Source organism: Stegostoma tigrinum, chromosome 1 (genome assembly GCF_030684315.1).
Source record: "Stegostoma tigrinum isolate sSteTig4 chromosome 1, sSteTig4.hap1, whole genome shotgun sequence".
NCBI lineage: Eukaryota > Metazoa > Chordata > Chondrichthyes > Orectolobiformes > Stegostomatidae > Stegostoma > Stegostoma tigrinum.
The window spans coordinates 48,734,368-48,753,515 of record NC_081354.1 but is presented as its reverse complement, the minus strand read 5'-3'; the positions used below and the strand labels follow the sequence as shown (position 1 = coordinate 48,753,515).

The following is a 19,148-nucleotide window of genomic DNA, read 5'->3' as shown; positions in this document are numbered from 1 at the left end:
CCCCTTGCCGGCCGGCTGGTCGTCCTGTAAGTGACAGTCGGCCAGCAGGAGGCAGTGGCCAGAGAAGAACACCGGCTCGATGCCGGTGGACCTGACCGAGAACGCCCGTGACACAAACAGGAAGTCTATCCTTGAGCGAATAGACCCGCCTGGCCGCGACCAGGTGTACCTCCGCTGCGCTCCGTCTGCAGGGGTGCTGAAGACGTCGACCAGCTTGGCGTCCTTCACCGTACCTATCAGGAATCTGGACAGGACGTCCAGTTGACTCCCCACACCCACTGTCCCCACGCCGGATCTTCCATCTGCATCTTCCATCTGCATCAATGATGCAGTTGAAGTCTCCACCCAGGATGACCGGCCTGGACGTAGCCAGCAGGGGTGGAAGCCGCTGCAGGACGGCCAACCGCTCACTCCGTACCGCTGGGGTGTACATGTTGATCAGCCTCAGAAGAGCGTTCCTGTAGGTGACGTCAGCCACTAGGAAGCGTCCCCCCCACCACCTCCTGAACTTGAGAGATGGTGAAGTTGCGTCCCCGCAGCAGAATAGCCAGGCCTGAGGACCGACAGTCGTTCCACACCCCCGACCAGATCGAAGACCAACAGGTCCAGGCGCCGGACCATCTCCCGTACCTGCCGAGGTGCAGTATCCCGCACTCCTGCAGAAACAGGAGGTCCGCCTTGATGGTGGTCAGGTAGGCCAATGTGGATACACATCTTGCAGTGGACTTGACACTGCGCACATTAATGCTCGCAACTCGTACCCCCATTGTGGGCAGTGACCGCAGTACCCTCCCCAAGTCCAAGGTCCAGCCCCTCCATCTGTCCCTTCATGCCCATTGCCCAGGCTAACTGCTGGACGCTCTCCGGGCTGAGGAGAGCATCCCCCGTCAGGGGTACGGAGGCAGGAGAGTCCGGCTCTGGGTCAGGCTGGGGACACGCTGTTTCCTCCTTCCCGCCTGGAAGTTCTGGGGGGCCCTCCAGTGCCCCAGCAGCACGTGACTGGGTGTCGGAGGGAGCCTCGGGACGCCTCCCGTCACCTGGAAGCGTGGTGCTGCTTTCCTTCTCCCTTGAGATCTTTAACTTCTGCTTCGGGCGGGCCCTCTCCGAATCCCCCTCGTCAGAGGAGCTCTTATAGCCCCCGTGTAGCTGCCTCTTCCCGCCTGATGGTTGCGGTTCCTGGGCCCGCCGACGCACCTTCCTCCTCGCTTTCCGGACCGTCGTCCGCTCCCCTGGGTCGCCTGTCGCTGCCTCCATCGACTCCGGGTTGTCAGTGGGGAGCGGAGCCTGCAGGGGCGCTTTGCTGGCCTCTGGTCCGTCCTGTGGGGCTGGGCCCTCCTGCACATTAGTGGGGTCCTTGCTGGGCCCTCGTGCCTTCCTCTCCTCTGGGGGGGGCTGGCCCCGCATTTCCCCTGCCGGCGACCTGGGCGTAGGTGGTACCCCGCCGCGGGCATGCCCTATAGAAGTGGCCCGCTTCCCCACAAAGGTTGCAGCTTTTCTCTTGTGGGCAATCCTTTGCAAGGTGTCCCTCCTCCCTGCAGATGATGGCTTTGCAGTCGGCCACCACATGACCTAACCTACTACAGGCATGGCAGACTTTAGGTTGCTCTGCATAGGTCAGGTAGCCCTTGCTCCCGCCGATCGCGAAGCTGGACGGTGGGTGTACGACGTTCCCGTCTGCGCCCATCTTTAGCGTCACCTTGACCTGCCTCTTACATGTCCAGATGCCAAAGGGGTCCACGATGTCAGTTAGGTCCCCTTCCACCTTCACGTTCCTTCCAAGGAAGGTCAGGACATCAACTGCTGGCACATGCGGGTGGTACGTATACAGTCACCATACGGCTCCTCTGCGCTGACATCACAAACAGCGGGACAGCGGTCAATACAGAGAGGGGGCCCTCACCTCCTTTCTCCTTGAAAACCTCCAGGAAGCGCTCGCAAAGCTTGGCACTCCTGAAGGTCACATCATAAAAACTTCCTCCGGGGAAATCCTGCAGGCAGTAAGTGCCTGTAGCAGTGAACCCGCAACAGTCCAACAGGACCCTCTTCACAAAGAAGGTGCAGTCCAGAGGTGCACCTTCATCCACCTTTTTTACAGAAACACGGATGGTGTTCTGGACCCCCTGACCTGGGGCACGAGCACTTGCCGCAGCCATCGTTGCAGGTTGGCTGCTCCCCTGAACCAGCGTTAGGCCGAAGCCAGCATTAAGATCCACCGCTTGCAAGGGTGCACAGCCAACCCAACGTCTTCCTTTCACCTCCAACATAACACTCTCCTCCTCTCGGCCCACAAGAGAGTGGGTCTTTATTTTGTTCCAGATGTAAGCTGGTTCACTGAGCTTGAAGGTTTGTTCCCGGATGTTTTGTCACCATTCTAGGTAACATCAACAGTGAGCCTCCAACGAAGCACTGGTGTTATGTCCCGCTTTCTATTTATCTGGTTAGGTTTCCTTGGGTTGGTGATGTCATTTCCTGCATTGGTGATGTCATTTCCTGTTCTTTTTCTCAGGGGGTGGTAGATTGATTTGGAGCCAATGTGTTTGTTGATGGAGTTCCGGTTGGAATGCCATGCCTCTAGGAATTCTCGTGCGTGTCTCTGTTTGGCTTGTCCTAGGATGGATGTGTTGTCCTAATCAAAGTGGTGTCCTTCCTCATCTGTATGTAAGGATACGAGTGATAGTGGGTCATGTTGTTTTGTGGCTAGTTGATGTTCATGTATCCTGGTGGCTAGCTTTCTGCCTGTGAGACACGCACGAGAATTCCTAGAGGCATGGCATTCCAACCGGAATTCCATCAACAAACACATTGACTTGGCGCCAATCTACCATCCCCTGAGAAAAAGAACAGGAAATGACATCACCAACCCAAGGAAACCTAACCAGATAAATAGAAAGCGGGACATAACACCAGTGCTTTGTCGGAGGCTCACTGATGATGTTACCTAGAATGATGACGCAAGTCTGAAAACCAACCTTCCAGCTCAGCGAGCAAACTCACATCCAGGTCATCCATTATTTTCTGCCGGCTTTTAAAACAGAAAGATTGTTCTACAGGAACAGCTCCAACACAAAGCCTTCAAACAAGCTCCAACACAAAGCCTTCAAACAAGCTGCAAGGCTGCTGAGCAGCCCAGATAACAAACAGCAACACCTTGAAAGTGGGAGAAGGGCTCCCACTAATTAGTTCCAACTTTAACTTCACTTGAGAACCGATCACCTGGAAATTTGACTACAAGTAGCTTTGCAGGGAAAACCTTTCTTTTAGAAGACCTTCACTTCAACCAAAGCATTAGCCCACCTAAGGAATGACAGGCCAGCCATAAAAGTGACTGAAATAATCTTAATTCATAAATGTGTTGCTTTACATTAGTCTGCATCTAATATTTATGTGTATAATAACGAGTGAGCTAGGTAGTTAAATATTAGGGTAATCATGGTAATAAGTCGTATTTCTTATTTTACATACTTAAAAGAAGCTTGTTGTTAGGATTATTTTATTGGAGAATATTGGAGGGTAAGAAAATACCCATTCCTTAACAATAAACCTATTAATCTCACTTCCATTCTGGCTTCATTTTACCGCTCTCAACTCCCGGAACAACTCGGCACTCAATAAATATCTGACTAAAGACAGGCATTCCTTGCATCTGCACCATCTTTAAAAGGTTGCCGCAGACCCAGAGGAGCACTGACATCCTGAAGCTGGCCTGTTTGGTGACAGACAGAATCTGAACATGTCAGAAAAGGGTAAGTTGACACACAATTCTCTGAACCACTCTCATCCAAAGCTAATGTAAAAGTCATATTATGATCATATTTCTTAGGGGCTCTTTCGCAGTAAGTTTATTAACTAACTCTTTCTCATTGTATAACACCTACATCTAAAATAGCACTATCCCCATTTGGCTGTTCAAAGTGCTGCTCCCATCTCATACACACGCCAGGAATTTAGCTCCACAGCACTAGTATTGATTGGTTAACTTAGTCTATGTATTAATTCAAGTTGCCCATTATTACTAACAGAATATAAAAACTAAGAAGAGGAATAGGTAACTCAGCCCCTAAAGCCTGTTCCACTACTTAGTACAATCACGGCTGATCTCATTTCGGCCTCAATTCTGCTTTCCCGCCTGCTCCCCCTTTCACCCAATACTAATTAAAAATCTGTCTGTCTCCTTCTTAAAATTATTCTGTATCCCTGCATACACTGCACTCCTGGGTAATAAATTCCACAGATCCATGACTCTTTGAGCGACGCAATTTCTTCTGATCGGTTTCAAACCTGCCGCCCTTATCCTTAAAACTGATCTTTTATTCTAAATTGCACGACAAGAGGAAACATCAAATATACATCCATTTTGCCAATCCTCTTTAGCATCTTCCATGCCTCAATTAGATTTCTTCTCATCCTTCTAAATTCTTGCAAGTATAAGCCTAAACTGTTCAATCTCTCCTCAGCCCTAGAATTAATCTAGTGAATATTCTCTGAACTGCCTCTCATGCAATTATATCCTTCCTCAAGTAAAGAGGACCAAATCTGCATGAAGTACCCCAGGTATGGTGTCACCAATGTCTTGTAAAGTTGAAGCAAAATCTCCCTAATTTTACACACTGTACCTTTAACATTAAATGCCAAAATTTAATTTGTCCTCCTTATTTCGTGCTATACCTGGATACTAGTGGTCTGCAAATCACATGCAAGGATGCTCAGCTTTCTCTCCTTCGAAGCATTTTGAAGTTTCTCTTCATTTAGATAATAAATTGCCTTTTTACTTTTCAAACCAAGGTGAGTACCATATCAGCCATATTACTTATATCTCTAATATCCTGATTTATATCATGCTCAACATTATCAGTACAGTTTGGTGGAAGCCTGTAAACAACCCCCAACAATATTTAATGCTCCTTGTTGCTTCTTAGTTCCACCACAACTGATTCTAACTCTTGTTCCATCCAAATAATACTGTCTAATTAATGTACTGATCTTGTGTCCTAAACAGGATGCTATTCCCTCTCTTTCTTTTTTGCCTATCCCTCTCTAAATACTGAACATACCTGAATATTCAATTCCAATACTGGTCGCCCTGTAGCAATGTCTCTATAATGAGAAGTAAATCATTCCCATTTATCTCAATTTGTGCATTCAAACAGTCAGTTTTTGAATTCCATATACATTCAGATAGAATGCCTTAAATTCTGTTTGTTTTGAACATTATTCTGTAATCTGATCCTATTTGATACATGCTGTTGCTTTTTACATCTTTGTTTTTTCTTTCTACTTTCTTTTATCAGTTCTGTTTCTGTTGAATCTGAATTCTCTGTCAGATTCCCACCGTCTTCTAGTCTAATTTAAATCCTCCCCAACAACATTAATGAATCCTCTTGTGAGGATGTGAAACCTGACCCTAACAATAATAACTGCCCATTTACAATGTATTTCATTACTATTCCCAGGAAATTAAGGTGTGGTGACTGATCACAACAGCATGAAATAACTCCACAGAGGTTGGTCTCTAGCACAGGCTCATCAGAGTCAGTCGATGGAATCCGGAATCTCTGACACTCTGTCAGCCAGAGGTCACTGACTGGACCACATTAACACCCCAGTTAGTGAATTCATATTCTATGAGGTCCACTTGACTGACTTTGTTAGAATCACTACATACCATGCCAAAATTTCCTAAGATCCTCTGCACTGTTCCATTATGAACCTCTATAACGGTGACAACTCTATTATCATATCTCCTCTTCACCCATAAACTCAGTGTCAATGTTCAATTAACACCACTTTGCCCTATCACTTAGATTATACCAGAAAGACAATGAAAGTCTGTCAACAGCACCATTTAGTCTGTTATGATCAATTTCCATTAAACAAAATATCTTTATACAGTACCTTGGTAACGTGTTTCAACATTCCAACTGCTCAAAGTTTTCTGCTTCAAGGAGTTGCACTTTTAAACCTGCCTAATGTTTGTATTGGTTAACTGACCTCTCATCAGGTATCAATGGCAGCTGTTAATCTTAACATGCTGCATTGATCCAAATAGCTTCTTTCAGGATTCATGTGGATAAATGCATTTGCACAACAATGGGATAGGGCATTAGTAAGAAATTTGTTAAGGAATAAATGCAAAATTGATGGATATAAATAATTAGAATGTACTTGCAGCTGCTCTGAGACAGGGATATTTGAGCAATCGATTCTAAAGTAACTAAGTGCTACAGACCTTGCTTTAAAATGTTAATATATGAAAGCTATTTCCCTTCCTTGAAGTAGATTTCCTATCTATATCTGACAGCAAATATTTGTCAACAGGCACTGACTGTATCTCTCTAGTGTATCCCAATCAGCTTCCTGAAAATGTTGGTGTGCACTTATCAGCGAAGGAAAACTGGACACAGTGCTCCAACATTGAAGTTGGGGCCAATGTTTAATCACAGAACCATAATATTTTGCAAAATCCTAGCTCTAAAATGAGAATGAAAAATAAATGCTCAGACAGACGTATGTCCACTAAGTCAAATAAAAAGAAATTTACAATCCAGGCATATCTTGTGAAATACTTTAAAATAAACAAATATCACTCAAAAATTAGATTCAGGATAGGGATTAACAATTATTCATGAATTTAGGAAGCTGAATTACACCAAAAATTAAAACAAATTGAATACGGGCAGCCACATGGTGTTAATTTCCTAAACCAATGACAATATCTTTCTCCTATGGAAAATCAGAGTAACTAAGAACAAACTATACCACATTGGTTTTGGTTACTGCAATGATAGAAATAAAATGCAGAACTCACCTTCTCATAGTTTTCAATTAGAATTTCTACAACAATGTTCTGAAACTTGAGGTCCATGATGGCTGCAACCGTTTCTTCCCGTGCGCGCATCAGAGTTGGTCCAAACACTACACCAAGATTTGCAATGGTCATCAAGTTCTGCTTTGAATTATTAGATACACTGGAGAGAAGAAGTAGTAAAGTCACTACAAATTGTTGTGCTATTTGAGTAGTAAGCCTGGCATTAGCTACATGAATGACTTGGAAACATTCTCCTGTGTCATGGCACCATTATGATAGCGAAAGCTAATAAAATGATAGCATTGACTGATATGGCTATTGCGAGACAAAATTCAAGTCATGTTATTCACCATACATTTATTCACTACTGACAACAAAACAAAAATCTACTTTGACTATCAAATTGAATAACATCAAGCGATGAATGAATGCACACATTCAATGACTGAGGTCCATTTACTTTATCATTCTAATTGCAGCCATGTTTTGAAAAGTAATTTCATAAAAAGGACGAGACTGGAAAAACAATTAAATAGGGATCTTGCTCAATCATTAGTTGCACATAAGGTGATAGACTGTGGTTTATCAGGTCGTGGCATTGAATTCATGAATGGGGATTTTGTTTTTACTATCAGGGCTGCATTGTGAGTTGTAGCATTATTTTCTTGGCTGCATGAGCGTTCAGATCAGTTCAGGGTGGACACTTGCTGAGTTAGCTTGGGAGGTATAAAGAGCCATGTGATAAATGGAAAAGGCATGTGTTGACAAAACGCAAGTGGCCATGGCACTCAAGATTCAACCTGAAAAGTAAAAGGGCCATGGGAGATAGGTGGAGGAGAGGGTTAGAGGGCCTAAAATCTTATCACACAATTAAGATAAAGTCCCAGAGAATCAAGGCATGTCTTCCAACCACTCAGCCGTTGGATGTGAAGGCTGTGATACTCTGTGCTCTTTTTCTTCTTTGAGGACAATCCATACGGACCTTGCTCAGCAAGGGAAGTCTGGGCTTGAGTCTCCCAAAGTCCCAGAAAGATCTTGTAGGCACCAGATTGTAAAATATCATTTTACTTCTGAGATGAAAAGGAAAAAATTGTTTCAAAATGCCACGGAAAAGAAGGAAGTGGAAGCCATTTTGGAAAGCAGATTACAGTTTTCCTACAAATCATTACATACCACAGGCAGACAATAGAGCTTTACTATGATCAGCACAGAGAAGAGGTCATTGAGTTATGTGAACCAAAGCTAGATACAAGAAGGAAATGGTCTCGCGTCAACCTATCACGTAGCCTTCACAGAGTCTGGGAGATTTGTTGTTCTGACATAGCCATCGTGAAGAAGTAACACTGGAACATGAGATAACAAGGTGTGGAGCTGGATAAACACAGCAGGCCAAGCAGCATCAGAGCAGCAGGAAGGCTGACGTTTCGGGCCCTAGACCCTATTTCAGAAAGGGAGGGGGGGGAAAGGGGGTTCTGAAATAAATAGGGAGAGACAGGGAGGCAGATAGAAGACGGACAGAAGGGAAGATAGGTGGAGGGGAGACAGACCGGTCAAAGAGGCGGGATGGAGCCAGGAAAGGTGAGTGTAGGTGGGGAGTTAGGGAGGAGATAGGTCAGTCCAGTGAGGATGTACAGGTCAAGGGGGCGGGATAAAGTTAGTAGGTAGGAGGTGGGGGTGGGGATTGAGGTGGGAGGAGGGAATAGGTGGGAGGAAAGACAGGTTAGGGAGGCGGGGACGAGCTGGGCTGGTTTTGGGATATGGTAGGGGGAGGGGAGATTTTGAAGCTTGTGAAGTCCACATTGATACCATTGGGCTGCAGGGTTCCCAAGCTGAATATGAGTTGCTGTTCCTGCAACCTTTGGGTAGCATTGTTGTGGCACTGCAGGAGGCCCAGGATGGACATGTCAGCTGCGAAATGGGAGGGGGAGTTGAAATGGTTCACGACAGAGAGGTGCAGTTGTTTATTGCAAACTGAGCACAGGAGTTCTGCAAAGCAGTCCCCAAGCCTCCGCTTGGTTTCCCCCAATGTAGAGGAAGCCACACCGGGTACAGTGGATGCAGTAGACCACATTGACGGATGTGCAGGTGAACATCTGCTTGATGTGGAAGGTCTTCTTGGGGCCTGGGATGGGAGTGAGGGAGGTGGTGTGGGGCACATGGAGCACTTTCTGCGGTTGCAGGGAAAAGTGCCGGGTGTGGTGGGGCTGGAGGGGAGTGTAGAGTGGACAAGGGAGTCATGGAGAGAGTGGCCCCTCCGGAAGGCAGATAAGGGTGGGGAGGGAAAAACGTCTTTGGTGGTAGCGTCAGATTGCAGATGGTGGAAGTGTCAGAGGATGATGCGTTGGATCCGGAGGTTGGTGGGGTGGTACGTGAGAACAAGGGGGATTCTGTTTTGGATTTTATTGTAGGGAGATGGCATGAGGGATGAGTTGCAGGAACTGCGGGAGACACAGTTGAGGGCGTTCTCAACCACTGAGGGGGCGATGTTGGTGTCGTTGAAATGCGAGGACATCGGAGATATATGGGAGTGGAATGCCTCAGCCTGGGAGCGCACGCAGTGGAGGCAAAGGAATTGGTAATAGGGGATGGCATTTTTGCAAGACGGCGGGTGGAGGAGGTGTATTCTAGGTAGCTGTGGGAGTTGGTGGTCTTGACATATATAATCGGATTCTAGGTGGTTGCCAGAGATAGAGACAGAGAGGTCCAGGAAGGACAGAGGTATTAGAGATGGTTCAGGTGAACTTAAGGTTGGGGTGGACCACTGACTCCCACAGCAACCGAGAATACACCTCCTCCCACCCACCTTCCTCCAAAAATCCCCGATTCTCAATTCCTTCATCTCCACCGCATCTGCTCCCAGGATAAGGCAATTCACTCCCATACATCTCAGATGTCCTCGTTGTTTAAGGACCGCAATTTCCACTCCTCAGTGGTCGAGAACACTCTCGACCATGTCTCCCACATTTCCCGCAACTCATCCCTCACAGCCCCTCCACGCAATAAAAACCAAAACAGAATCCCCCTCGTCCTCACATACCACCCCACCAACCTCCGGATCCAATGCATCATCTTCCACCATCTGCAATCCGACCCCATCACCAAAGACATTTTTCCCTCCCCAACCTTGTCTGCCTTCCGAGGGACCACTCTCTCAGGTGATTCCCTTGTCCGCTCTGCACTCCCCTCCAACACCACCACATCCGACACTTTTCCCTGCAACCACAGGAAGTGCTATATTTGCCCCTACTCCTCCCCCCTCACACCCATCTCAGGCCCCAAGAAGACTTTCCACATCAAGCAGATGTTCACCTGCACATCTGCAAATGTCATATACTGCATCCACTGTACCCGTTGTGGCCTCCTCTACATCAGGGAAACCAAGCTGAGGTTTGGGGACAGCTTTGCAGAACACCTATGCTCAGTTCACGCTAAGCAACTGCACCTCCCAGTCGTGAACCATTTCAACACTCCCTCCCATTCCTCAGATGACAGGTCAATCCTGGGTCTCCTGCAGTGCCACAACGATGCCACCCAAAGGTTGCAGGAACAGCAACTCATTCAGCTTGGGAACCCTGCAGCCCAATGGTATCAATGTGGACTTCACACGCTTCAAAACCTCCCCTCAACCTACCGTATCTCAAAACCAGTCCAGCTCATCCCCGCCTCCCTAACCTGTCCTTCCTCCCACCTATCACCTCCTCCAACCTCAAGCTACACCCCCATTTCCTACCTACTAACCTCATCCCGTCCCCTTGACCTGTCCATCCTCCCTGGACCGACCTATCTCCTCCCTAACTCCCCACCTGCACTCACCTTTACTGGCTACATCCCCACCTCTTTGACCAGTCTGTCTCCTCTCCACTTATCTTCTCTGCTCTCCATCTTCTATCCACCTCCCCCTCTCTCCCTATTTATTTCAGAACCCCCTTACCCTCCCCCAATACTGAAGGAGGGTCTAGGCCTGAAACGTCAGCCTTCCTGCTCCTCTGATGCTGCTTGGCCTGCTGTGTTCATCCAGCTCGACACCTTGTTATCTCAGATTCTCCAGCATCTGTAGTTCCTACCTCTAATACTGGAACATGTTTTATTATTGCTGGTGCATTAATGGAGCACTCCATAAGAACTGAAGTAAGCATCTTGAAATATTCATTCAATGATACTGCTTAGCAAACTGGAGATACATTTGGAACTCACTGGAACCCATGAGCATCTGCGAACGACTTGTTTAGAAAGGACAATAATTCTTTGGAGAGTAAAATGGGTGACAAAATAAAATGGAATACTTTTTTTGTAGATTAAATTAAAAGTTGCCTTTAAAAAGAAAATACCATATAATTAGTGTTTTTTGTTGCAGACCAATTTTAAAATGAAATATTTTGCTTGGTCATTATTTCAACAAATAGCTTATCATTTGAATCTCTTTTTTAAAAATATGGATCTCAATGGAATATCTAAAATTTACAACTTCTACAATTAACAACATAATGCCTGAAGCAAAAGGTCACTCGTTAACGTAAGGAAAGAGGGAGGTGATGGGATGAGAAAGATTGGTTGAAGTAGTTTTGGAAGACAACCTTTAATTTGTTCCTTGGAACCTCTTGTTGTCCTTTTTGTAAATCTGTGTACATTCTGACTTAAATTTCAAACTACGTTCATCAGATTTCTTAGCACAGCCTCCTCCTTGTCAAGCCAATCAAAGCTGGAGTGAAATTCCTCTGTCCCTCCTCCATCAGCTCAGCTAAACCAAGTTCATGTCTGATAAAGAGGTTAATAACTAAAACCCCAAACTAGTGAATGCATGCTCGTTACAACTTCAATTAGTATTTAATTCTAGTAAAAAACTATTTCAAGTTTGCTTCATCTACATTCACACAAGCAAACATCAAACATTGAACTTCTGTTGCTCACTAATTATTACACTCAGCATATGAATCTAAAACACATTTTGTTGCCTCAAAATGAATGAAATATCAGTGTATTCATCCAAGCAGCTATATCAGTACCAAAAATATCCTTCTTGGTTACATGAGCGAATAAGGAATTGCTCATATATTGAATGAGAAGTAGACATTGAAAGCAACATATTTGAACAATAAGATTGCATTTTCAATGGCCTGAGAATCATTATTTCAGTGTAAATGGGAGATGCAAACAGGGATCCTGTGAAATCCCCATCGTAACATACTCCAAAGGAATTGCCCCGGAAATTGGATTTTCCCACGGGGCAATACATCTACATCTTGAATTCTCCAGAAGTTTCTGTTTAAATCAGACACATCGAAGAATTCCAAAGTAAGTAAGTAAAATAGTTACTCAGGAAATGTTAGATTATTAAATACATAGTTTGACTCCTAAATAGCTATTCAACTGCCCCCACACTTATTTCACACACACTTAATTACACGTACTCCAGAGACTGTCCCCTGCCAATCAAATTTCTCCCACCCGTGACCTCCTCTAAACACTGCACTACTTACCTTGCACCCTGATACTCTATGCACTTGCCACTCTAGCCCCTAACTTCACAACCATTTGACATCATATACCCGCCACCCCACTAAACTGGCAACACAGCAACTTATCCAGCTGCTCCTCTACTATTGAGGCAATCTACCTCTTACTCTTCCATCCCTACCCCGGTACTCTTCTCAGCTTCTATCCTACTTACCTGGCACCCAAATGGCCCGCTCTGGCCTCCCATCCTCCCACCACCCTCAAATAGTACTTGCCTTACTGTTTGACAGTGGTTGTCAGAGTGGTTACCTGGGCCTTTAAACGTCAGAAGACACCAGGTGACTGCTGTGAAACGATAAACAGCTGACTACATTACCAGGGTATACTTACTGCTGTACCACACTTACTTAACTAAATGCCTGATGAGAATGTCTAGCATCTCTCGATTTTTTTCTGGAAGTTTATGAATGAGGGAATGAATTGGCTTCGTCCTGGAATCTGGGCTGGCACATTCTGCAAAATAATAGTAACAATTGTTAAAGTGTGAAGAAATGCTTTCTGATTTTATTCCTAAATGGCTGACCTCTAGTTTGGAGATTGTGGCTTCCCCGTCTGGACACTCTCACTAGAAGAACGAGTTCCTACACAAATAAAAAAGGCCTGAACAGAGCATCCTTAAACCTTTTAAACAGAAGGTAATAAATGTCAAATTACGATAAACAAGTTTTAATTCTGATGACAATTTCCTTCACTTGATCTTTTTCTCTGGTTCAATATTGTCAAATTGCAAACCCAATTTGTAGTCCTGGGTGATCTTCAATTTCTTTCAGCTCAATACTGAATTTTGAAGGCATTAACTTTGACCACGTTATAAATCTTTGATACCAGTTGCACTCCCTTTCCTGGTGTCTCTCCAGCTGAACAGACTGCTTCAATTTATTAGTTCTGTTTGGTCTTGAGTGGAGCTTCACAACCTATTAACTCTTCCTTCATGAAAACCAACCTTTCTTTCTAAAAGATAGTAGGAACTGCTGATGCTGGAGAAAGTGAGATAACAAGGTGTGGAGCTGAATGATCACAGCAGGCCAAGCAGCATCAGAGGAACAGGAAAGCTGACATTATGAAACATCAGTTTTCCTGCTCCTCTGATGCAGCTTGGCCTGCTGTGTTCATCCAGCTCTACACCTTGTTATCCTCTTTTTTTAAAAAAAGTTCTTCTTAGGATAGGAGCATCACTGGTTAGGCTAGTAGTTATTGTCTATTGTTAACTGCACTGAAGAAGATGGTGATGAGAGAAATTCTTAAACCATAGCAGTTGTCAGGGCTGTCCGGGCACCAATACTTTTAGGAGGTTCCAGGATTTTAATCCAATGATGCTGTAGGAACAGTGATTCTGTTCCAAGTCAGGATTGAGGAGGGCTTGGAAGGGAACTCGCAAGTGGTGCTTTTCCCATGCATCTGTTGCCGTTGTCCTTCTAGGCGCAGAGGTTACGGGTTTAGAAGCTGCTGTCGGAGAAGTCTTAGTGAGTTACTGCAGTGTATCTTGTAGATATTACACACTCCTGCCACTGTGTATCAGTAATGAAAAGACTGAATACTGAAAGCGATGGGTGGGTACCAAAGGGCTGCTTTGTCCTGGACAGCATCAACACTCTTGAGTGTATTCAAGCTGTACTCATCCAGGCAAGTGAAGAATACCCCATCTCACTCCTGACTTGTGCCTTGTAGATGCTGTAGAGGCATTGGAATGAAGGAAAATTGGTTACTTGCTGCTGAATTCACTATGTCTGATGTGCTCTTGTAATCATTACACTTCTAAGGCTGATTCAGTGCAGTTTCTGGTCAGTGATAACCCCCAGGATATTGATACTGGGGCTTCAGCAATGGTAATGTCAATGAACCTCAAAACGCAATGATTAGATTCTCTCCTGTTGGAAATTGTTATTGCCTGCTGCATGTGTGTTACAAATGTTTCTTCTCACTTACCAGCCCAAGCCTGGATGTTATCCAGGTCTTGCTGCATACTGGCATGGAATGCTTAAGGAACTGAGGTGATATGAGGGAAGGATGAGAATAGAGCAGTTGCTGTAGTCTACATGGAATTTTGTAAGGCTTTTGGCTAGTTGTCGCATGCCACACTGGTCAAGAAGGAAACAGCCCAAGGGATTCAGGGTAATTGACAAACTGGAACCAAATATGGCTGAGCGGAAGGAGACAATTGGGTGATGGTCAAAGGTCATTTTTGTGACTGAAAGCTTGTGTTCCGGTGGCATTCCTCTAGACTTGGTGCTGGGTTCATTGCTGTTTGTTGTGCTGATATTGGTACAAGTATTGGAGGTTTGATAATAAGTTCACAAATGACACACATGTTCGTGGTGTACCAACTGGCAAGGAGGAAAGCCTTAAACTACAGAATGAAATAGATGGACTGAGCAATGGCAGTTAGAGTTTAATCCTGGTAAGTATGAAGTGATGTATTTTGTTTGGATTAAGAAGGCGAAGGAGTACACAATAAACGGTAGTACTGAGAAGTACTGAGGATCAGAGGAATCTTGACGTGCATGTCCATAGATTCTTCCAAGGCAGCAAGACAGGTGGATGACGTGTTAAACTGGCATATGGGATACTTGCCTAATTGACACACTGAATACAAGAGAAGCGAGGTTATGATGGATCTGTTTAAGGCGCTGGCTCAGCAATAGTTGGAGTACAGTGTGCAGTTCTGGTCATGACACTGTAGCATTGTGATTGCTGTGGAGAAGATGCAAAGGAGATTCACCAGATGTTTCTGGGCTGCAGTATTTCAGCTATATCAAAACACTAGACATGCTGGGGTTGATTTCCTTAGAGCAGAGAAGCCGGAGGTCGGGGAGGGCTTGGTGAGAACTTTATGAGAGATCAACAAAATTATGAGACCTAGTTAGCGTGGATAGGAAGGAACTGTTTCCCCACACTGGACGAATAGATTTAACAGAAGGGGGAGGTTTAGAGAGGATTTAAGAAAAATTATTTTCATCCAAATGGTGGTGGGTGTCTGAAACTCACTGCCTGAAAACATGACAAAGAAAATCCCATCACAACATTTAAGTAGCATTCAGACCATCAGCTGAAGTGCCATAGCATACAAGGCTTACTAATTGCAGAGAAATGGGATTAGGATAGATAAATACTTGATGTCCAGCATGGACATCATGGGTTGAAGGGCCTCCTTCAAATAAACTATGACTGTGTGTGTTGTGGTTGCTGAACATTCTGCAAACATCATCAGTAAATGTTACCATTTTTGACTTTATGATGGAAAGCAAGTAATCAATGATGGTTGGGCCTAGGACACTATCCTAAAAAACTACTGCAGTAACGCCTTGCCATTGTAACATAGTTTGCCTCCATCCATTTCTGCTAAATCCCTCATCCATGTTTTTAATATTAACAGATTCCAATACTCTCCTGGTCAATTCTCTATCTGCTCCACTGAAACTGCCAATCCATTCAAAAACCTGCCACCTGTACCTACTGGCACATCAAGCTTTGCTGACTCAGCTATTGCTTTGACCCAGAATCACTCAGTGTTCATGACATGTCAAATTTAAAAGTTTCTTTCTTTGTTACATTCACTCCTCTCAATGTACAATTCCATAAACAACGTACAGTTCTATAAACATCAACTTGCCCAACAACAGTTCAATGCTTAATTTTTTATTTGATGCTTGCCTCGACAAGACCTGACTGTAGCCAGGGCTACGCACTTTAAGGAAGGTACATCACCTTGATATCTTTGTGCAGCAACAAGCTGCATCTGATGTATCACTTTCATGTATATTATGAAAACTGTAGAACAGCGAATTCAAATTGAATACTTACTGGCCAGTAAGATGAATTCCCCATGCAAGCCGTATGTCATGAGGGGCTCTGGTAGATTCCTAGAACATTTACAAAACTAAAAATTAAATGACAATCTAAATAAACTGTCTACTGATTAATGTAACCAAAGTGTTGCTATTCATGTACCATGCTCAGACAATTGTTTTTTCAATGTTCAACCTCTCTTGTTTTATCAGATGTATGACAGTGTCCAACACCAATCTCAAACCAAGTCTTCAACTAGTTTATCCTAATCTAGATGAACACATGAGATTTACCTAATATATTTTACATCTGGATCAATAATTTTGTACAGAAAAGGATAAAAATGGTTCTCTTGTTGCGCAGTCTGTTTAACCTTACAGTATTTCAATCAGAATTTTTAATATTACTTACGCGAAAGGTATGTACTTACCTGGTAAAGCTAACATTTTTTTTTATCCCCATCATGCTGAGGCGGTGATGATGCAAGTGGTGTTGGTGCAATCTCAGCGCCCTCAGAAAGGGAGCTTCGGGATTGTGACCCAGCTCCAATGTTTTCAATGAAGGAACAGCAATAAATTTCTAAATCAGCACGGCATATAACATGAAAGTAGTGGTCCTACAGTCTGCCCTTGTTCTTTTCAGTGATAGAGATGGCTAATTTGGATGGTGGTGCGAAAGGAGTCTTGTTGAGTTAATGCAATGCAGCAAGATGACAACCACTGCACATTGCTGATGGGGTGAGTAAATATTTATGGTGGTATATGCACATTAATTAAGTGGGCTATATTATCCTGACTGTTGTTAAGCTTTTCATGTTGTGGAAGCTGCATTAACCAGATAAATAGGGAGTATTCCATCACATTCCTGACTTGTTTTCTCAGGGTGGTAGATTTAGAAAGTCAAGCAGGGAGTCAATCATATAATGTCCAGTCTCTGCTTTTGTAGCTATAGTGATTATGCAACTGGCCCAGTTAGCTTCCTGATTAACAGTGCCAGCTAAAATGTTAATTTTAATGGATTTGATTATTGAAATACACCTGAATATTATTCCGTGAGAGTTTGTGTCATCACCTGACACTGGAGAGGCACATACCATTTACTTTTTATTATCAAAGCCTGAATTTTATCTAAGATAACAAAGTGTGGAGCTGGATGAACACAGCAAGCCAAGCAGCATCTTAGGAGCACAAAAGCTGACGTTTCGGGCCTAGGCCCTTCATCAGAAAAGGGGAATGGGGAGTGGGTTCTGAAATAAGTAGGGAGAGAGGGGGAGGCGGATTGAAGATGGATAGAGGAGAAGATAGGTGGAGAGGAGACAGACAAGTTAAAGGGGTGGGGATGGAGCCTGTAGAGGTGAGCATAGGTAGGGAGGTAGGGAGGGGATAGGTCAGTCCAGGGAGGACAAACGGGTCAAAGGGGCGGGATGAGGTTTGTAGGTAGGAAATGGAGGTGTGGCTTGAGGTGGGGGTGGGGGACAGGTGAGAGGAAGAACAGGTTAGGGAGGCAGGGACGAGCTGGGCTGGTTTTGGGATGCAGTGGGGGGAGGGGAGATTTTGAAGCTTGTGAAATCCACAGTGATACCATTGGGCTGCAGGGTTCCTAAGCGGAATATCAGTTGCGGTTCCTGCAACCTGCGGGTGGCATCGCTGTGACACTGCAGGAGGCCTAGGGTGACGTGTCGTCTAAGGAACTGGAAGGGTGGGGGGGGGGGGGGGGGGGAAAGAGTTAAAATGGTTCGCAACTGGGAGGTGCAGCTGTTTACTGCGAACCGAACGGAGGTGTTCTGCAAAGCGGTCCCCCAGCCTCCGCTTGGTTTTCCAAGATGTAGAGGTAGCCATGACTCGTACAGTGGATGTAGGATACCACAATGGCAGATGTGCAGGTGAACATTTGCTTGATGTGGAAAGTCATTTTGGGACCTGGGATGAGGGTGAGGGAGGTGGTGTGGGGGTAAGTGTAGCACTTCCTGTGGTTGCAGCGGAAAAGTGCCGGGTGTGATGGGGACGGAGGGGAGTGTGGAGCAGACAAGGGAGTTCCGGAGAGAGTGGTCTTTCCAGAAGGCAGTCAAGGGTGGGGATTGTGTTGGAGGCGGGTGAAAGGGTCAGTGGAAGGAGAGTTAGGCTCCCGGTTAGAGAAGTAAGCGTGGAGGCGGAGGTGGCAGAAAAACTACCCGCCTCCAAACCAAGTCCTCCTCCTGGAGGCCACCCCCAGGCCTCCTACCCTCCCTCGAATTCTTCATCTCCAACTGCTGTCGAGACATCAACCACCTCAACCTCTCCACCCATCTCACCCACTTCAACCTCTCCCCTGCAGGACATGTAGCCCTCCACTCTGTCCGTTCCAATCCCAACCTCACCATCAAACCCACAGTCGAGGGAGGTGCAGTTGTAGTATGGCGCACTGACCATTACATTGCTGAGGCCAGACGCCAACTCTCCAAAACCACCTCCTACCACCCCCGGATCATGACTCCAGCCCCAAGCACCAAACCATCATCTCCCAAACCATCCACAACCTCATCACCTCAGGTGACCTCCCACCCACAGCCTCCAACCTCATTGTTCCCCAACCCTGCACTGCCCACTTCTATCTCCTTCCCAAAATCCATAAAGCCGCCTGCCCTGGTCGACCTATTGTCTCCACCTGCTCCTGCCTAACCGAACTCATCTCCACCTATATGGACTCTATTTTCTCCCCCTTGGTCCAGGAACTCCCTACCTACGTCCATGACACCACCCATAACCTCCAACTCCTCCAGAACTTCCAATTCCCCAGTCCCCAACATCTCATTTTCACTATGGACATCCAGTCCCTATGCATCTGCATTACCCATGCAGATGGCCTAAAGGCCCTCCGCTTCCTCCTGTCCCACAGAAGCCACCAGGCTCCCTCCCCACTACCCTCATCCGCCTGGCTGAACTCATCCTCACCCTCAACACCTTCTCTTTCGATTCCTTCCACTTCCTACAGACAAAGTGCGTGGCCATGGGTACCCGCATGGGCCCAAGCTATGCCTGCCTCTTTGTACATTACGTGGAACAGT

The 19,148-nt window shown here is 45.5% G+C and overlaps 1 protein-coding gene across 1 annotated transcript in view; it reads right to left on the bottom strand.

Annotated features, from left to right (window-relative positions):
- The window catches only part of arhgap10 (Rho GTPase activating protein 10), a 205,285-nt gene that overhangs the window by 55,472 nt on the left and 130,665 nt on the right, over window positions 1-19,148 (bottom strand). Inside the window, exons 16-18 of the mRNA XM_059645226.1 lie at window positions 16,121-16,179; window positions 12,667-12,772; window positions 6,806-6,965 (exon numbers count right to left, since the gene is read on the bottom strand). Coding sequence (XP_059501209.1) covers window positions 6,806-6,965; window positions 12,667-12,772; window positions 16,121-16,179 — 325 coding nt within the window. The remainder of the gene's footprint in view (window positions 1-6,805; window positions 6,966-12,666; window positions 12,773-16,120; window positions 16,180-19,148) is intronic.